The sequence below is a fragment of the Macrosteles quadrilineatus genome, unplaced genomic scaffold (assembly GCF_028750875.1).
Source record: "Macrosteles quadrilineatus isolate MER2022 unplaced genomic scaffold, UCM_ALF_1.0 Scaffold_7__1_contigs__length_78375512, whole genome shotgun sequence".
Lineage (NCBI taxonomy): Eukaryota > Metazoa > Arthropoda > Insecta > Hemiptera > Cicadellidae > Macrosteles > Macrosteles quadrilineatus.
In genome coordinates, this window is record NW_026542600.1 from 66,431,910 (window position 1) to 66,449,528 (window position 17,619).

The following is a 17,619-nucleotide window of genomic DNA, read 5'->3' on the forward strand; positions in this document are numbered from 1 at the left end:
AACATATTCTTGCCAGGCTTACCAAGGTTGTTTTGTCAAAGGCTTGGATGGTTTAGACGTCACCAATTTCAATTTTTGATAATACCTTTTTATTTTTAAAGTAACTCAAAGTTTTTAAATTTTAACATTGGTCTTATGGGTAACCATGATGGTTACAAAATAACGACGTAAATGTAAACAAAACAAAGACTCATAGCATATGTTAAAATCAAGCCACGACCTAAACACAGTACAAAGGAAAGAAATTCGGATGATGACAACTGGTAAAATACCACAGAGAAAGGCTTAAATTTACATTTAAGACGCAGTTTGGAATCGACCACTGATTGAATAGGTATACAGTCATAGTTAAAACATCCTTTCTTAGGTGCATTAACAGATTTGATTTAATAAGGTTATAACAAAGAACATTTTATCTTTAACAATTCGTCGGTGAATCACATTTATGGATCCACCTCGTAAATGGAAAACTTGAACAGGTCCCACGTCCAAGACGTAGGAAGGGGTGAAGGAAGTAGTAAAGGCTGGCAGTTTTGAGTGTGGGAACAGTTTGTGATGGTTAAATTAATGTATCTGCAATACCATAATGCTATGGGGAGGAGGGAAACAGGTACACGACGTAGGAAGTGGTGAAAGAAGTAGTAAAGGCTTGAAGGGCAGAGGGTGGGAAGGTTTTTGGGCAGTTAAATTAATGTATCTAAAATATTAAAATGCTATGGGAAGGGAGGGAAACAGGACCACAACGTAGGAAGTGGTGAAGGAAGTAGTAAAGGCTAGCAGTGCAGAGTGTGGGAACATTTGTATTTTGTATTATATCTATAAAAATTTGTTCATTTATTCCTTTATTAAAAATCATGAAACTTGATTTCTCCGCTCAACTGGCTTTCATTGCTATGAAAGCAATCCTAGTAAGTAGGCCTATTATACTACAAAGATTTGAAGTTGGGGATTATAAAACCCATGTTAAACGTGCAGTACTGTATCTGCATCCCCTAATCTCCAGTACTGCTTGTTTAACATGGGTTTTATAAGGGCAATTGGAGTTGCGTGTTAATTACTAGAAAACTACCAAAGATAGACAGTGGGTTTGAATTTAAAAGTTGTTTTGATTTTGCAAGACCTTCAAAATGATACGCTATTTGACATACGTTTCCAATTTAAAATGTTAATTTTCAAGGTTACCAACATTTAAAAAAAAATAAATTCATTGAAAAGATATTTAGTTTTTAAAGTGTTAACATGTTGCATATAAAATTAAAGCTGAACTCACGAGGGTTAGCTCACAGCTGAACTCACAGACCTGACACCTCATAAATTAACATATTAGACATGTTATCTGTAATGTCTAGCCTGATTGTAGCCATGCTATATACATGACAAATAAATAATTCTGATTCTGTTAAGAATTTTTAAACAGAACAAAAATAAATTAGTGATTTCCAAGAAACAGGGTATTCTGTAAATATCAATATTTTCCATACAAATGGCCGCCATTTTGAAACGGATAAAGATAAAGGAGTTCTGTTCTCACTAAACTGTTCGTCTAGTCTAGAGCTTTAAAATGGTGCATAATATTCATGTTTACATTTGAAAACTAAGATTCGAACCCATGAGAGAGAAAGAGAGAGAGAAAATTCTTTATTTACAACAAATTATTTTGCAGCATTACATAAAGGAAATAAAAAAATATCACATGGGTCACAATGACCTGTGCGTGATAGAGTCCTTATTTGGCTGCTTAAAATCAAAATAAAAGTTCTTCACACTTCACATAATAAATTTTTTTTAAAAAATCGAACAATAACTTAGTTTAATAAGCGTAACAATTAATTTACTACACAATTATAATTATAAAAAACTGCAAACCTAACAACCATATACAAATGTAACTCAATAGTAGGGGAGCTCATTGCTTGCATTAAATCCAATGCACAACTTTTTTCCTTCAATTCCCAATTTTACTGAGGCGACCCCAGTTTCTCAAACACCCTGTATTTTAAAAATGGTCTAAATATTTTTGCGTTGCTCTTTGGGTATGAATTAGTGGGGGAAGGTTTTGTTTCATCTCTGTGCGTCAAGCCATTTGTCTGTAATCTGTTTAGGACAGCTTAGAAGACTCAGCCTGTACAATGCAACTGGCTCGGGCATTAAAAGATACATTTTAAAAATTAAAGGTTGTTCGCACTTAAGTGTTTATAGATTTAAAAACAACCGCAAGATATTAGGAGTATCATCAAAGGTGAAATTAAACACAAAAAGAGACAGACACTTGAATACCGGTACATAAAAAGTATAAGAAATAGACTTGACAGGTGATTAAAAATATTTTCTTTGAAAACTATTTTAACGTTTGAGGAAAGCCTGAGAACCAAATGATGATAGAAGCCGCACCCACAAACTGTACACTGAACAACAATAACACTGATTTAATGAAGAAATTTAGACATTAGAGACCAAATAATAAGTAGGATTTGTTTGATGAGGAATTTTATACCATCATAAAACACACTGACATAGGAGAACTTGGATTGGAGGGTTACCAAACTACTATTATGGTCAGAAGAAGCTTCTTTTCGTGGTATGTTTAATGCATGTTCGTTTTGATGTCATCTGAGTGCGCTAAGTATCATGGCTACATTTTTGTTACCCTGACATGACCATGCCAAAATAACGGTGAATCATATTGGTAAGCTAACATCTACAACAAATTTGGATTACTTGACAATCAGCAGATAGGTCTCTTTTAAAAACGATCCCTTACTTACATCATGGTGTGAATTTACAGCCGAATAAGTTTGTATGCCTTAGGCCTATTGTGTCTCATGGTAGAATGGTAGGCCTACATGAACTAGAATTAGGCTAACTCAAACCATTTCTGTGGCTAATAATTTAACAAATGTGTTATCAAAAAAAGATAATTTGAACAAATATAGACTAAGGTCTGTCTTCATAGCATTTTAGGTTAAACAACAGTATATATTACAAAAGGTGTTATGTTACATTAGATTACCGGTACCGGTAGGCCTACTTAACGTTAAACTTATAACTTGAACAAGTATAGGTTTATATTAGTCTGAATGTGATAAATAAACCAAAAAAGCCAGTATTTGACTACTATTAGCCTAAACAACAACTCTATTACATTTTTGTATTTAAAACAATAATTGAACACCCTCATTTGTCATCTGGAAACAATTTAAGACAAAATAGCTTTTCTTATCTGCGTCTGTAACTAGTCCAAAATTTCCCTCTACAAGGTACTACTATTTAGTTAAGAGCGCCACATTGTCAAAGCGTGTAACACCTCAAAAGATCAAAATAAATAACACAAAACATGGACACAACACGAAACGAACAACCATAGCGCTGACATGAATAATCAGTATTGGCAACAGCAGTGGACTAGAGTCCACATCTAGTTGTGCTTGCAAAAAAACTACAGTAAGTAGTAGGCCTTAAAGGCCCTTGTAGACGGAGCCAGTAGTGGCGTCCACTTTGAGTACTGGCCGCCACCAAAAATCGTGCTACTGGCCTCGTGTATCTAGGGGTACTGGCGCCTTCCACGGCCAGTAGCTAGTGGCGGCCATTAAAGTCAACCCTGTTCGAGTTTTGTGGCCAGTGAAGCAGCCACTAACAGGTCACGTGACCTAATGGCAGCCATTATTGGCCGGTTCTTTAAGTGTCGTGGCCACCAGTAGAGCTTTTGCAGTCACAGTGTGAGGACTAGCTGCATGTAGATCGTTGTTTGTGATTAGACCAAGTGATTTCTGTGCTGTGCTGACGTTTGTGAATTAACATGTCGAATTCAAAACCAACCAAAGATAGTGGGACTCATAAAACCGTTGAGAAAGAGAAAAAGAACACAAGTGGGGACCAGATCATATTCAAACATTTTTAGAAACGTTTGGCTTCAAAACTATGAACTGCTGTAGAATGTACGCAGTTTCTGAATTAAAAAATGGTTTTCAACTCCTCACTTACAGCTAAAACACATTCACCCACCACTTCATCAAAAGCCTTATCAAATTCACTATCACTTATGGCCGCCAGAACTGGCTGCTACTACTGGCCTTGTCTACAAGAGCCTTAAGCATTTTTTACTAAGACTATTTTGTCATAAAGAAGCCCAAAGGCCATAATGTGGATTGTGACCATTGTAAGGTTTTAGAAATTACGCCAGACAAAACAGTTTATGAACTACCTTCCTTCTGGTAGCCCTACTACGATGAAAGAGTAAAGGGCACATTTTAAAATGCCCCTTAAACCAGAGAGCCAGCTTTTACTCAACGTTCACGTAACTTAGTAAAGCCAATTAAAAATTAATGGGAGAAGTATTATACACATCTAAACTTACTATTTCAAATATCGCAATAGGATGAGAAGTCTACTTATGGTTACTAAATTTTAATGGTTTACTTATGAATCTATCTAACAGGGTGTTTTTAAAAGAATGCCGGGATTTCAAACGGTAGTTGCTCGGGGACTATTCAAGATAATTAGACGATTGAATCGTCAAATTGAAGGGAAAAAAATAAAGTTTTTTCTCATTCTTTCATACAATTCGAGATGATAAAATAAAGTTCATATTTTCATCAATCTTATGAGCGTAAAACTGGCAAAGTCTGTACGCTTAGGGCGATCGGCAGGTTTGTCTTAACTGAATCTTTTTTGGTACAAAGACTCTATCTTTTATAGATAACATCATAAAGTGACCAATTTAGGTTTGTTAAACTGAAGACTTCATCGGGGAATCGATTTTTTCGGGTTTCTGATACAGAATTGTCGGATTTCTTCGACTATGTCATCGCTTGTTTTTAGCCGGCCAGGTGAATGTCTTTTCAAAACACTTAGGTGCCACGAATCTCATTAAACCAGCTTCAAGTTTCTTTATCATCAAGTAGCCTAGGTCTAAATTTAAATTTAGTTTAATTTAGCAATGGATATAAACTCTGCAAACTACAGATTACTATTTGTGCCTCCTGTTGCGTCGTAAACGCCGTACTGGCGACTGGCGTCAGACCTATGAGTCACAATAGCGGCCTATCGCCCCGCACCTATTTTACGCATGCCAATGTTCGCAAGATCAATGTTTCTTCCCGTGCTACACGGAAAAAAACTTAGTTATTTTAGCTCCAATTTGACGTATAAAACGTTTAGTTACCTTGAATAGAATCCAAGCGATTACCATTTATAATCCCGGCATTCTTTTAAAAACACCCTGTAATTGTAAGATTTTTAAGCACACACCTGGATGTGTATTAAATGCCTAATATTAGTATAACTTAACAATTCCCTAACTAAATAGTGTTTTGAGGAGTTGCTTGGTAGAAGGCGATATGAATCTAGCTTAATCGTTCTTTAAAATTCAACTGAGCCCCTGAGCACACAATTTAGGGCCTAAGGTAAATAAATTTTGCCTGATGAAAAATTTACTAAATATAGGCCTAACAAAAACTTTATGGTTAGTGGTTCATTGTTTGTAGGGCTACTTTATTTTAGTAAAGTCAATATGATGTAGGCCTAAGGACAAGCTACTAAGTGGCTGCAGTGATAAGTTAAGTACATGACACTATTCTCAAACCCTCAGATGTCTATGTTCGAACCATCGATAAGTTAAGTTATCAATATTATTATTTCAAGACCCTACCATTAACCTGTCCTATGACTAGCTAACGACTAGTCTAATGAGGGCAAATAATGGCCTCGACAAACAGAATGTTTTATCAAAACCGGTTAGGCCTATGTGTTAGGTTAGAAGAATCATAAAACTTTAACAAGTTTCGTTAAATTGAAACGACACTAAGTTTATGCTATTAAACACAAGTTAGCCTAGACATAAGTTATATTGGCAGATATTAAAACTAATCTTTAGATCAGTAGGCCTACACAATAAGTTACGGTAATTTAACTTACTAGGATTTTAAAAATACAATAACTTAGGGCCTAAGTTAGGTTATCTTAAATTACTTACTGTTAGGTAGACCTAATCATAAGTAAACCTACTTAGATCTGGCTCATGTAGGCCTAAACGAGCATTTATCGTAAAACAAGAGAAGCTTCATAAGTTATCGTCAAAACCAATGTGTTGTAAGTTAGGCCTAGTCATATAAGTATACCAAGGTAAATAATAAAGGTAAATAATGTATAAGGTAAGGCATAAGTTAATTTTACAAACTGGTAATAAATAATTAATTTAAAATATTAATTTTACGTTACAGCTGGCAAAGGTTTAAACTTAAACTTATGTAATTTAAGTTTTTTTTCGACTTACCTAGGCCCTAACTTAACTTTTCCCCGTGGGTCATTTCTTATTGGTTGTTTAAACATTATTAACCATAATTATATTAAATGTTAGGTCCCACTTAAGACTTTTTTAAATAGGCTATGGTAAATTATTCAAAAGAAGCTTTCAAAGTTAACATTTTGTTTCCATTTCTAACTTAGGCCTATCAGAAATATATTTTAATACCGTGGAGCTACATGTAAACAAAGACCAAACTTTTGTTTTCATTATATATTCAATGTAGTCTCCTGAAATAAAATATACGGAACTAATTAAATAAAACTGTGGTGTGTATTTTCAGTGTTCTAGACTAAGTTAGGTACCTACAGCAAGTTAGCTTATGAGTTTATCTCTGTAAACCTAAAGGAAAAATCTAGCCAGAGTCGAAGGTTCGAGGCTTAAGTTAGTCAAAGGTAAGGTAAGTATATTTAAATTGTCTGATGCCATTCACTAAGCACAGTAGTAAAAGGACAAAAGGTAAATTAAGGTCTAGGCTAGGATAAGCCTATGCCTATTTGTTTCTAAGGTGATAAGATCATTCAAGAAGCCACAAACAAACTTAAATGGACAAATGCAATAGTATTACACCGTGTTACTGTTAGTGTCATGATAACAACTAATGCAGGAACAATATAGTTTGCAAATGCTTTGGAAACCTGAATAAACAGGTATAAACCTAGGACTAAAACTTAGCTTGTCAAGAGTAAAAACAACACCAGTAAATGAATCTAAGAGACATTTATCATATCCTATAGGGAAACAGACAATTACAAGAGTGGACGAAAAATTAAATAAAATTGGCTTTCATAATATAATAACGGGTTCAATTAAAAAGTTTGACAAACATAGAATTTAGTAATGATAATAACAATCCTCTGTGAGTTTTAGGCATAGAATCATGGCGGACAAAAGTGAACACAAACAAGCAAAGGTAGATGGACTTCAAATTTAGCTGCTAATAACAAAGTTATAACCATGAAAATTACAACGAATATATTAATACAATTACCATGCAAGCGGCGTGAATTGGACTTCCTTGTAACACAGTTAGTAAGGACGCCACATTAACAAATTTCATTCCAGCAGGGTCCGACTGCGACGCCATATTATTAAAACCCCTATCCCCACATCCCCACTGCAATCGCACTAACAACAGAATGTCTTACTCTTACTAGAACAGAACAGAGTTTACTAATGAAAGAAAACACTAAGACCATAGAGTATTGAATTTATTCTCTATGTGTGTAGTATCTAAAAAGTTACACACACACATATATATATACATGTCTTTACAAATACAGTATGTAAATTAAGTCTTTAAACAAATCTGTATTTTTTAATCCGAAATAGATAGAAATCTTCTGTTTGTGGCATTGATTGTTAACAAAGGTTTTGTAATTTTTTTCATCAAAAATATGTTTAACCCCCCTAGCTGGGTAGGGGGTAGGGTGTGACTTATTTTTATCAAACAGTAACCCCTTTGAGTGACCTCTCATTTTGAAGGATTTGTTAAAAGAAACACAATGACGCAAACCCGAGGTGTATATCTCTTCCCCAGTCAAAATGACAGGTATTCCAAAATGTTATTTACTGTATGTGAAAAAGCACCAATTTCACAAATATGGAAACAAATCTGTATTTTTAAAACCGAAATAGATAGAAATATTCTGTTTGTGGAATTGGTTGTTAACATAGGTTCTGCAATTTTTTATATCAACAATATTTTTTAACCTCTCTTAACAGGGTAGGGGGTGGGGATGATTTATTTTTTAATAACAACCCCTATTGAGTGACCCCTCATTTTTTTTCCACGCCAGTGGCATTTCACAAGAGAAGTTACTAAATGTTAAGTGGTGTGTATGTGCCGGGGATTGAACACGTCCCTCCCGCACCGCAGTCCAAGACGCTAACCACTAGCAACACAACCAAGATTTTTGAAGGGTTTGTCAAAAGAAATACAATAATGGCTCAAGCCCGATGTAGATATTTCATCCCTAATCTAAATGGTGGGTATTCCAAAATTTGATTTATGTGAAAAAGTACCTACCCATAGTGTTGTCCATGCCTGCCATTTTGGTTAGGGGTGAGATATTAACCTCGGGTTTGCTTCATCGTGTTTATTTTGACAAGCCCTTCAAAATGAGTGGTCACTCTATAGGGATTCCTATTTGAAAAAAAAAATAAGTCACCCCCTACCCTGTTAGGGGGGTTAAACATGTTTTTAGTGTAAACAATTGCGGAAACTTTGTTAAAAATTAAATTACATGAAATTAATGCTTTATTTTCCATTAGGCATGAAATGCAATAGGCATCGTCAAAACAAATAACAATTTAATATACAATTTTCATAGAAATTAAAACTATGCAAAAATCACACAGCAAACAAAACCAAAAGCAAACCATGCACAAAACTACTGTCAAAAGAAAACAATATGTTTCTTACATTGGAAAAACTCTCTCACAGTCTCCTTTGGAATGTCGAAGAAATCGCTGGTCTTATAAAGAGGGAAAGCCAATAAAAGTGCCCTGACATTGTTTTGGAATTTTCTGTTGGTTTGGTTCCAAGCTGTACAAGAAATGTGGTTAAAAAGCCTTATACTTAACTGGCTGGAATTTATTTTCGTTTTACTTAACTTAGCATAAGGTACATAAGGTATATTGTTCTTATTTCTGGTTTTGTGCATTATGATAATCACCCCTACGACTGGACTGAGTGACTGGAGATCATTTTTTACATGCACAACTTGAAACAAAAACATACAAACTACAAACAGTCATGATTTCCTCTTCCTCATTTACAAAGAGAGGTCTGCAAGGGACATCATACTCAGTGTTTGCTAGGATTCTACAGCTCTTTTTTGTATTAGCAATACATCATTAATTTCAGCAGACCCACCCCAGAGTCTGAGCCCATACAAAAGAACTCCTTGAAAAAAAGCTACATAGGCTTTTTTAAAACAGTTTTTATTTAGACAACTTTTTAGACTTCTCAAAAGGAAGATAACTCTGGAGAGTTTACTAAATACCAAGGTTATATTAGGGTTCCAAGGCAAATTTTGTATCAATGCAAATACCCAGGAGCTTAACAGAGGTCACACCTTGTTTAATGCTACAATCAGAATATTTCTATCTATTTCGATTTTTAAAATACAGATTTGTTTCAAGACTTAATTTACACACTGTACACTGTATGTAGGTTTGATTTTGATATTAAGAATGTAGTACCGGTATGGTTATTAAAATCAACATTTAGGGATGCACTGGTGGGGGGGGGGGGGGTGTTAAAGGACCGGTAGAGAGAGGTTTCCCCCAGAACCACGTGTTTTATTATCCAATTACTTGTTTATGATATTCAAATTAAGATCAAATTATCGCAATATTGTAGGAAGTGTCTGCAAAGATTATAAATGTGCACGATTACGAGACACGATCATGATATCTCTGCGATTTTGGGAAACATCGTCGATTTTGCCGGGATATAGAGATTATCATGATTAACCACCTCCATGATCGCAGAAAATGCTAAAGATTTTGCCACGATCGTGGGAGATAGTCACGATGCCTACAAAGCAACGGGGGAGCGCATACAGTTAGCTATCCACCATCACACGCCTTTAAGAACGCTATAAGGCTGGATGGTGTGCGAGATGGCAGAGTCTCTGACTCACACGGCAACCCCCTCAGTTGTTGGTGTTTCATCAAAATTACAACAGCCCCTGCAAGCCCACTACCCTTACAAAGATCTGATATCCGACAGCAAATAAGGCATGGCAAAGGCTTTCCGAGACAGTCTTTTCTCCATCCACACCCTCATAAAACTCCCTGACTTCGACGGGAAACACCTCCTAGATGTAACATTTTTACCAGGGTTACTTTGTTGACGAGCATAGCTGCTATGTGGATAAACTACATTAAATTTTAAAATAAATATTAACAACACGGAAAAAGAACAAAAACGGCAAACTTGTACCATAGACTAACCAACTTGTACCGTAGACTTCTTGTTCCATTGTAAATTTTGAAGCTCATCATTATCGAGTATAGTTCATGTCCTATGACACTGATCGCTATTCTCGATAAAATTTTATTTATATTATTTTAGGGTTAATTTAATGATTTTTGCTTTCTGCTTATGGTTATACTATATTACTAGGGGACGAGTTATTGTTTATTATTAGAACATTTTATTTGGTTAAAGGAGGTTTTAAATGACTGATATAAACAAATATTGTAAACAAAATACTATCTCTATGCAGTGCACCGGACGGAACTAACAATAAAATTGGCTTAAGCTGTTCCCTGTGGATGGAAAATCGACTAAGGGAGTAAGTTTTTATCTACGCTTATATCTTTACAAGAAAAAAATAAAACAAAACTTAGTGGGTGACTATGGAGATGATCTGGAGGTTTGTCGTCAAAATACTCTTTCACGGAGTAGTAGGCTTTTTGGATAAGCCTATCTCGTTAAACCCAGGCAAACTCTTTTCTCCGGAGGCAGCTCTCAGATTCAATCTCTGGGGGAAGCTTATTGTAAAAAAAACTTCCAAAAATCGGCGCTGTGTTCCTAAAATGCGGGGAATATTGAATTATCAATTTTTTTCGCTTCTGCTACGTGTATTAAAGTTACCTATGAAAAATCTCCTCTGGTCCTGGTCTTTATAGTAGGTAGCTCAATATTCGACCTGACATGTAGGGAGGACACTACCCAATAACAGTATATGCACTTTTCCTTTCAGTCTACACAGCATAATATAATAGCTAGTATAAAGGATGTTATTGTTTCAAATGATATTTACCTTTGATCCAATAACAATTTTCAAAATGGCGGACATTTAAAATCTTTAAATTGAAATTAATAAAAAGTAGTTGATTTTATTGAAACATTTCAGGAACACCTTAATTTAGCATTTCAAATTTCCAATCAAACGACACCTAGTTCAAAAAGATTGGCAAGTTCAGATTTAAGGCTGCGCCCTATACACTGTCTAGCGTGCGCAAATGCAAGGGGTTTAGTTCTTACTGATTGTAGCCCCAATTTTTAACCGATTTAAAAGATCTTGGTGTCATATTGTTCGTTAAATATTATTGTAGTTTTGCAGTTTTTTAAATATTGATAATTCAAAAAATGTTGGGCTCAAAGGTTGGCAAAAATGTTAAGTACACGTTTTTATCATAAGTTTTTACGCATACAAATAATTTTTAGAGAAAAAAAACAGGAAAAGTACATAGATTCTTAAAAACAAGAATCTGCAGTTGGTTTATAAATATTTTTAAGAATAACGATGTAATCACCCAGATTCGAAAGGCTTGCAATCGCTCTTCATGGCGCTGTTCAATGCAATGGTATAGGGACATCGGCGTTCAGCAGTTTTATATTGAGAAATCCGAGCTGAGGTAGAGCTGAAACTTAACTGAAATATCACGATTTTTAGTTGTACAATGAGGCAAACCTGACTAGCTTAGCCTTATTCTACTCCATTTTACTACAAAAAATTGTGATATTTCTGTTATTTTTATTCAATATTTTTGAACTTTGTGTCGTTTTATAGGAAATTTTAAATACTAAATAAAAGTGTGTGATTTAAAAACTTAAGATAAAAATGTTTATGTAAAAATAGGACCTTTTCCGTTAATTCACTACCACTAGTTTTTAAAGCAATAGATTATTAGCAATAGAAGTGGTAGTGAATTAAATTTTCATAATGACGTTCTTTGGTCCAGGATCACTTCTTGAAAATTAAAATGGTAAAAGATTACCTGTTTCCGTCTATGATCCTAAATTTGTAGTAATGAGCAACGGTTTCGAGATTATCACCTCATCATCAGGCTCTTGTCACTCTTGCGAGGTCGTCGAGTTTTATAAACACACAAAACACTGTCATTTAAATATGTCTTGGGTTTTATTTATTTAAATGTCAGTGTTTTGTGTGTTTATAAAACTCGACGACCTCGCAAGAGTGACAAGAGTCTGATGATGAGGTGATAACCTCGAAACCGTTGCTCATTACTACAAATTTAGGATCATAGACGGAAACAGGTAATCTTATACCAGTTTAATTAAATTTTGGTTACGTTAGGCTAGTATAGAGTTAGAAAAACTTAAGCTAACCACATTCCACTATTGGAAGTGAATCAAGGGAAAAGGTCCAGAAAATACAAAATTGCGGGTATGTGGATAACAAAGAGATTTTAGAAAAAGTTTGATTCATGATTTTCTCTTCCTTTTTGAGCCAAGGAATCACTACGTAAATTATGTCCCCAATTTTTTGAACACCCATATATTGTAAGCTAATATTTTAGAATGAACAAAACATTTTTTGCTACCAAAAACTTTTAATAAGTCATACAACATTCCCGAAATTGTTAAATTCTTTTAATGAAAGAGCTTCAAAATGAACTTATCACTTAAATTTACTATGGTATTGTTAATTGTAAACACTTAACATCCAATTTTTGGACTGCGAGTTTTTCCAGTTTCCAGTAATAAATTTAACATTTAAGTATTATTTTTTATCCATAGGATATTTTTTATTATTTGGAATTTTAATATAGCATCAAAGAAATACTTGTATAAACAATAGGACAGGAAGATTGGAAATAAATATAGTAAAAATGAAAAACTTTATTTTATTACAAGTGACACTACTAGGTGCCCAATCAAGCAAAACTGAATTGCAGTACTGCAGAAAAAAGGCTCATCTTATTTGACTAGTTATACATAGAGTTTTTAATACACACAACACAAAAAAATGTCATGAATTGTGTTGAAGACACTGAGTAAAGTGTGTTGACCTTTTCTAAACAAGACTGATGAGAAGTGGTAAAATTTAAGGGAGAACTAAATACTTTTGTCTGGCGTCCATGTCCACATAACATTCAGTAAATAGTTTCATGACAACGAAAACGCGAGCCATTCTTGTATAACACATTTTACAAACTGTTTTGAAATGATTTTGGTCACCTATTGAAAAAGCCTTTTACCGATTTCATCATTTGTTCAGCTAACGTATTTATTTACCATAAATTAAAATATATCTGAGTATACCTCAAATTTTACTGTTTAATGCAATAACAATCGTGACTTATGAAGATCATATCCTGCTACTTTCACAGACAATTCAGTCTTTGATATTCAAGCTTAGAGTTCAAATGTTGTGGTCTTTTAAATATTAAAGTAACACATCCGTTAATGATAAATTTCAGCCTTGCCTACAATATTGCATCATTGCAACGTGTGACATCCTTTTAAGTTAAGAGAAGATTGTTATGGAAGTGTAAGTGTTCTGATAGTATTGAACCATTACACAGTTTGGCATAACTGACAGTTAAGATGAATTCAGTCGAAATATTTGGAAAGTTATCCATTTGTAGCCAAGAATGTCACCTTGCCAAGGTCCACCCACTAATCAAGGGACAACCATGGTCAAAAGATGCAATTGACTATTTCAAATTAACTGTACACTACAAATGCTCGCTTGTATTCCATCAAAGTTGTTGAATCCCATGATAATAATATGAAAAACAAGTCATTCTTATCAGTGGTTTTATTTGATGATGGTCCTGTGACAATCCATGATGCATTGGTTGCTCGTGGCTTGGCCTGGACTAAAAAATCTGCTGATTATGTGTCATCAACCAGCAGTGACCTCTTTCACTCCACTGAAGATGTCAGCACTCTCCTAGTGTGCCTAATCCGTTACTTGAAAATTTCAATGAATGGGATAGCTTTGATCCTATGAAGGAGGACTTAGAAAGCATACGTAACAATCCAGCAATCAACATGGAAGATGCTTGTGTAGCCGTTAGTGGCTACAGCGCAAAATATGAACAGCGTATATCCAAGTTCCATGCTAGAAGAGGGTTGTGCCACAAGAACTGTACAAGAGAACACACAAAGCTCAATCCAGATGGTGTAACAACAGATCAAGTAGAAATGTATAATGCTGAGAGTTTTCCCCAGATATATCTGCCAAAAGCTGGGGAAATTGTGAAGTTAAAAATCACCCAAGTGGAAACCATCACTACCTTCTTTGCCCAGCTGGCAGAGTGAAAAGGTATTTCCCTTGAAGATGAATTTGAGAATGACCCGGAGACACTAACAAATCTTGTGAATGCGATAAATAGTCCTCAGAATGTAATGTTGTATAAAAAACTGGCCCTTTCTTCACCGATTGGTAAGATGGCACTGGCCAAAGAACCTGCCACCAAGCTGTGGCACCTTGCTTGTGTCATAGGTGAAGAGGAAGACATTCCTGAGTATGAGGTAATGTTTGTGGATTTTGGCACCGCAGCCACTGTACAACATCAACACTTGAGAGCGATGGAAAACAGGTCCATACATCTTCCTTGCCAGGCTGTTGAATGATGCTTAGCCAACGTGAATCCTGTGAAAGATGAAAGTACAGAAGAGGGTGTAGCAATGTTAAGAGACATATTGATAAATCAAGTAGTGATAGCAAGGATTTATCAAAGTCAAGAAGACAACAGAAGATGAATACATACAGATTGAATCCTCTTCCATCTATTTAGAAGAAACAATAAAAAAGAAAAGAACCCTTGGTAAGTTAAAATAGTGTAATTCTCAATAATTCTTCAAGTTACTAAGGCTCTCAACTCAACCTATAGTTACTTTTTAATTTCACAATAACATGTGGCAATGGCCAGAACATTATCTTACATTGTTTTTTATAACAATAGAGAACTGAGACGGACTATAACTTGTACATAAATAACTTAAACCAGCTTTTAAATAGTACTTCTAGTATGGAAAAAGTAACCACCTAAAGAGAGTAATATAACCACTAACTATGATGCTAAAAATAGTTACTTAACCCTTTGCGGTCGTATTTATCGTTCTCTTTTCCTTCCCTATAGATCGGGAAGGCCAGCTTGTGATGTGCAATTGTCCTTTTTAAAGCCTTTTAATTTGTAATAAATTTATATTTATGATTTTAAATGGCCTCAAGTAGAGTCCTAACATCCGATACTATACGGGATTTATTCAAGTAGACGAAGATGATCTTTCCATTTTGTTTGAGTTGAAGGTGTAGAGGAAGATCAGCATTTTATTTTAACGGTTTTTATATACAATACTACTTTATATTATTTTATTTTAAGTACTAAGCTTTGAAATCAATATTAAATATTAGCATCACTAAACTCATATAAAGCTGGTAATTTGCATAATACTGTACAATAGTCATAATAACTTATAAAATATATTGTAAACAAGAGTAGTAATAATAGCGGCCAAACCAGGAAAGGAGGGGGCGCTACTATGAGTGGCCCTGCCGAATTATGGGCACACCAATTCATATATATATTACAACTTGTCACGTTACGGATCTCGTGGCCAAACGTAGTGACCTTTCGACCACAAAGGGTTAAGAGGCTAATTGACTACAAGATATTCAGTACAACGAGGCATACATTAAAATGAAACCATTCAGTTCTGATGCACAGAATATGTACTGTCATGAAATCTATGCCTTTCTATGTTGACAATAACAAAATAATACATTTTAAATTACAAACATCATTTTAAATCCCATAAAAAAAGAAACAAAATAACAGTTAAACTACAATGTGATGGATATAACATTTACTCGTATGGACATTCATGGAAAGTCACATTTAAATGTAAAGTACCCATTTGATCAAAACTTACTTAACCCATACAACAGCATTCCAAGGCTGAATAAAAAAGTTTGTTTCTAAAGTCAACCCGATGACTAACACTTTCATCAATTAAATTTAATGCAAGGTTTTTAAAATCTGACAAATCTTGTCAAAACACTCTTCTTTTTTCTTATTGATCGCACTTTCAGCTTCTGCAAATTGGTTCCTTCCAACTTTTCCTGGAATGACTTTTTCTGTATAAAATGTTTGTTGCTGAGTGTGGTACTCCTTCAATTGCCTGTAAACATTCAGTTTTTTTAGAATGGCATAAACTTTTTGAAGATGTATGTAAACTTCCAACTTAATCTCTAACATTTTACTAAGCACCAGAGCTATTAAATAAGACAAAGGAATTTCAAGAACTTCTTGACAGTTATAATTAATCACAGCACAGGTGACAATATTTTAATTTATAACAAAACTATGGGCAAAATTTTATGGTGGCCCATACCACCATCAAGGATTACTTTTATAATATCAACTGGAACCCATGAACCATTATAAGTTAAAAATGTAGAATAAGCATGTCACTTTAAGTAACTATGTTTATTAATTCACATTTAAGGCAATATAACAAATCTATGCAGAGCTATTTTCCATAATGATCTTTATGCTTACTACCAACAATATTTATATCAAAACTTGTGTTTCTGGCCCCTGGACTATATTAGGTTTAGACAACAATAGGTATTTTACATACCTCAGTAAAATATTCCAACGATTAATATTACTCATCAGCTTACATGTTTCGTTGCGAAGACAAGATTTTCGAAGCTTGCAACTCATCAAAAAAACATTGAAATGGTACGAATACAAAATAAACATTTAGATAGCGCTATCATGATACTGATTTGGTCCGGCGAGGCGCGGGGTTGGTAGCAGATATCAGGTATCACTGATGTTGATTTTTTTTTTTTTAAAGATTGGCGGCCTCTTTTAACCTTGCATTTGCCCGTCCACATAGACTAAGCGCCTGTGCGTGGATCGTTAACAGCAAAGCAAGGAGTGAGCCGGTACAGTACAAAGGTGAACTGTACTGATAAAATGTTATCGGCAGTGACCAGGATCCGAACCCACGACATCGCTGCCTTGGGCCCGAAGTCCGCGACGCTACCGACTGAGCCACCGACTCACTTATGTTATCAGATGTTCTTGAGTTTATGATTGTATTGAAAATCGAGTGAGACTGGAACTGTTATTTTTTATTAAGGATGTGGTCCTTACACAGTTCGTCATTATAAATTTTATAAATCTCGAATTCCTCCAAGGTGTCAAGTTTACTACCTTTCCCACAGCCATGTAAAATTTCTAAACCTTTGTCAATGCTGCTCATTGATTTATTTGAGTCGACCAGGTGTTGGGCACCTTATTCGATGGCAACAACAGGCAATTAAACCTCCTACTCAAACTATTTGAATAACATCGCACCCAAATTAAAGTTTACTTTAGAAATTGAGTCAGACAATAGAATAAATTTCCTAGACCTCACAATCACGAAGAACAACACAAATTTGATTATAGCATTTACAAAAAAACCAACCACTTCAACTCAAACAATTCACTCCACATCTTACCATCAGTTTTCACAAAAAATAGCAGCCTACAACTCTATGATTCAAAGAATGTTAACTGTTCCATTAAGCCACACAACATAGATT

At 34.8% G+C, this 17,619-nt stretch overlaps 2 protein-coding genes across 2 annotated transcripts in view; both read right to left on the reverse strand.

Moving 5' to 3' along the window:
* LOC128999117 (mucin-2-like) overlaps positions 1–7,409 on the reverse strand; it is a 42,526-nt gene extending 35,117 nt beyond the window's left edge. The window contains exon 1 of the mRNA XM_054425478.1: positions 7,293–7,409. Coding sequence (XP_054281453.1) covers positions 7,293–7,388 — 96 coding nt within the window. The 5' untranslated portion in view covers positions 7,389–7,409. The remainder of the gene's footprint in view (positions 1–7,292) is intronic.
* Positions 7,410–12,890: 5,481 nt separating this feature from the next.
* Positions 12,891–17,619, reverse strand: part of LOC128997885 (dolichyl-diphosphooligosaccharide--protein glycosyltransferase subunit 1) — a 29,309-nt gene continuing 24,580 nt past the window's right edge. The window contains exon 10 of the mRNA XM_054423665.1: positions 12,891–16,199. Coding sequence (XP_054279640.1) covers positions 16,037–16,199 — 163 coding nt within the window. The 3' untranslated portion in view covers positions 12,891–16,036. The remainder of the gene's footprint in view (positions 16,200–17,619) is intronic.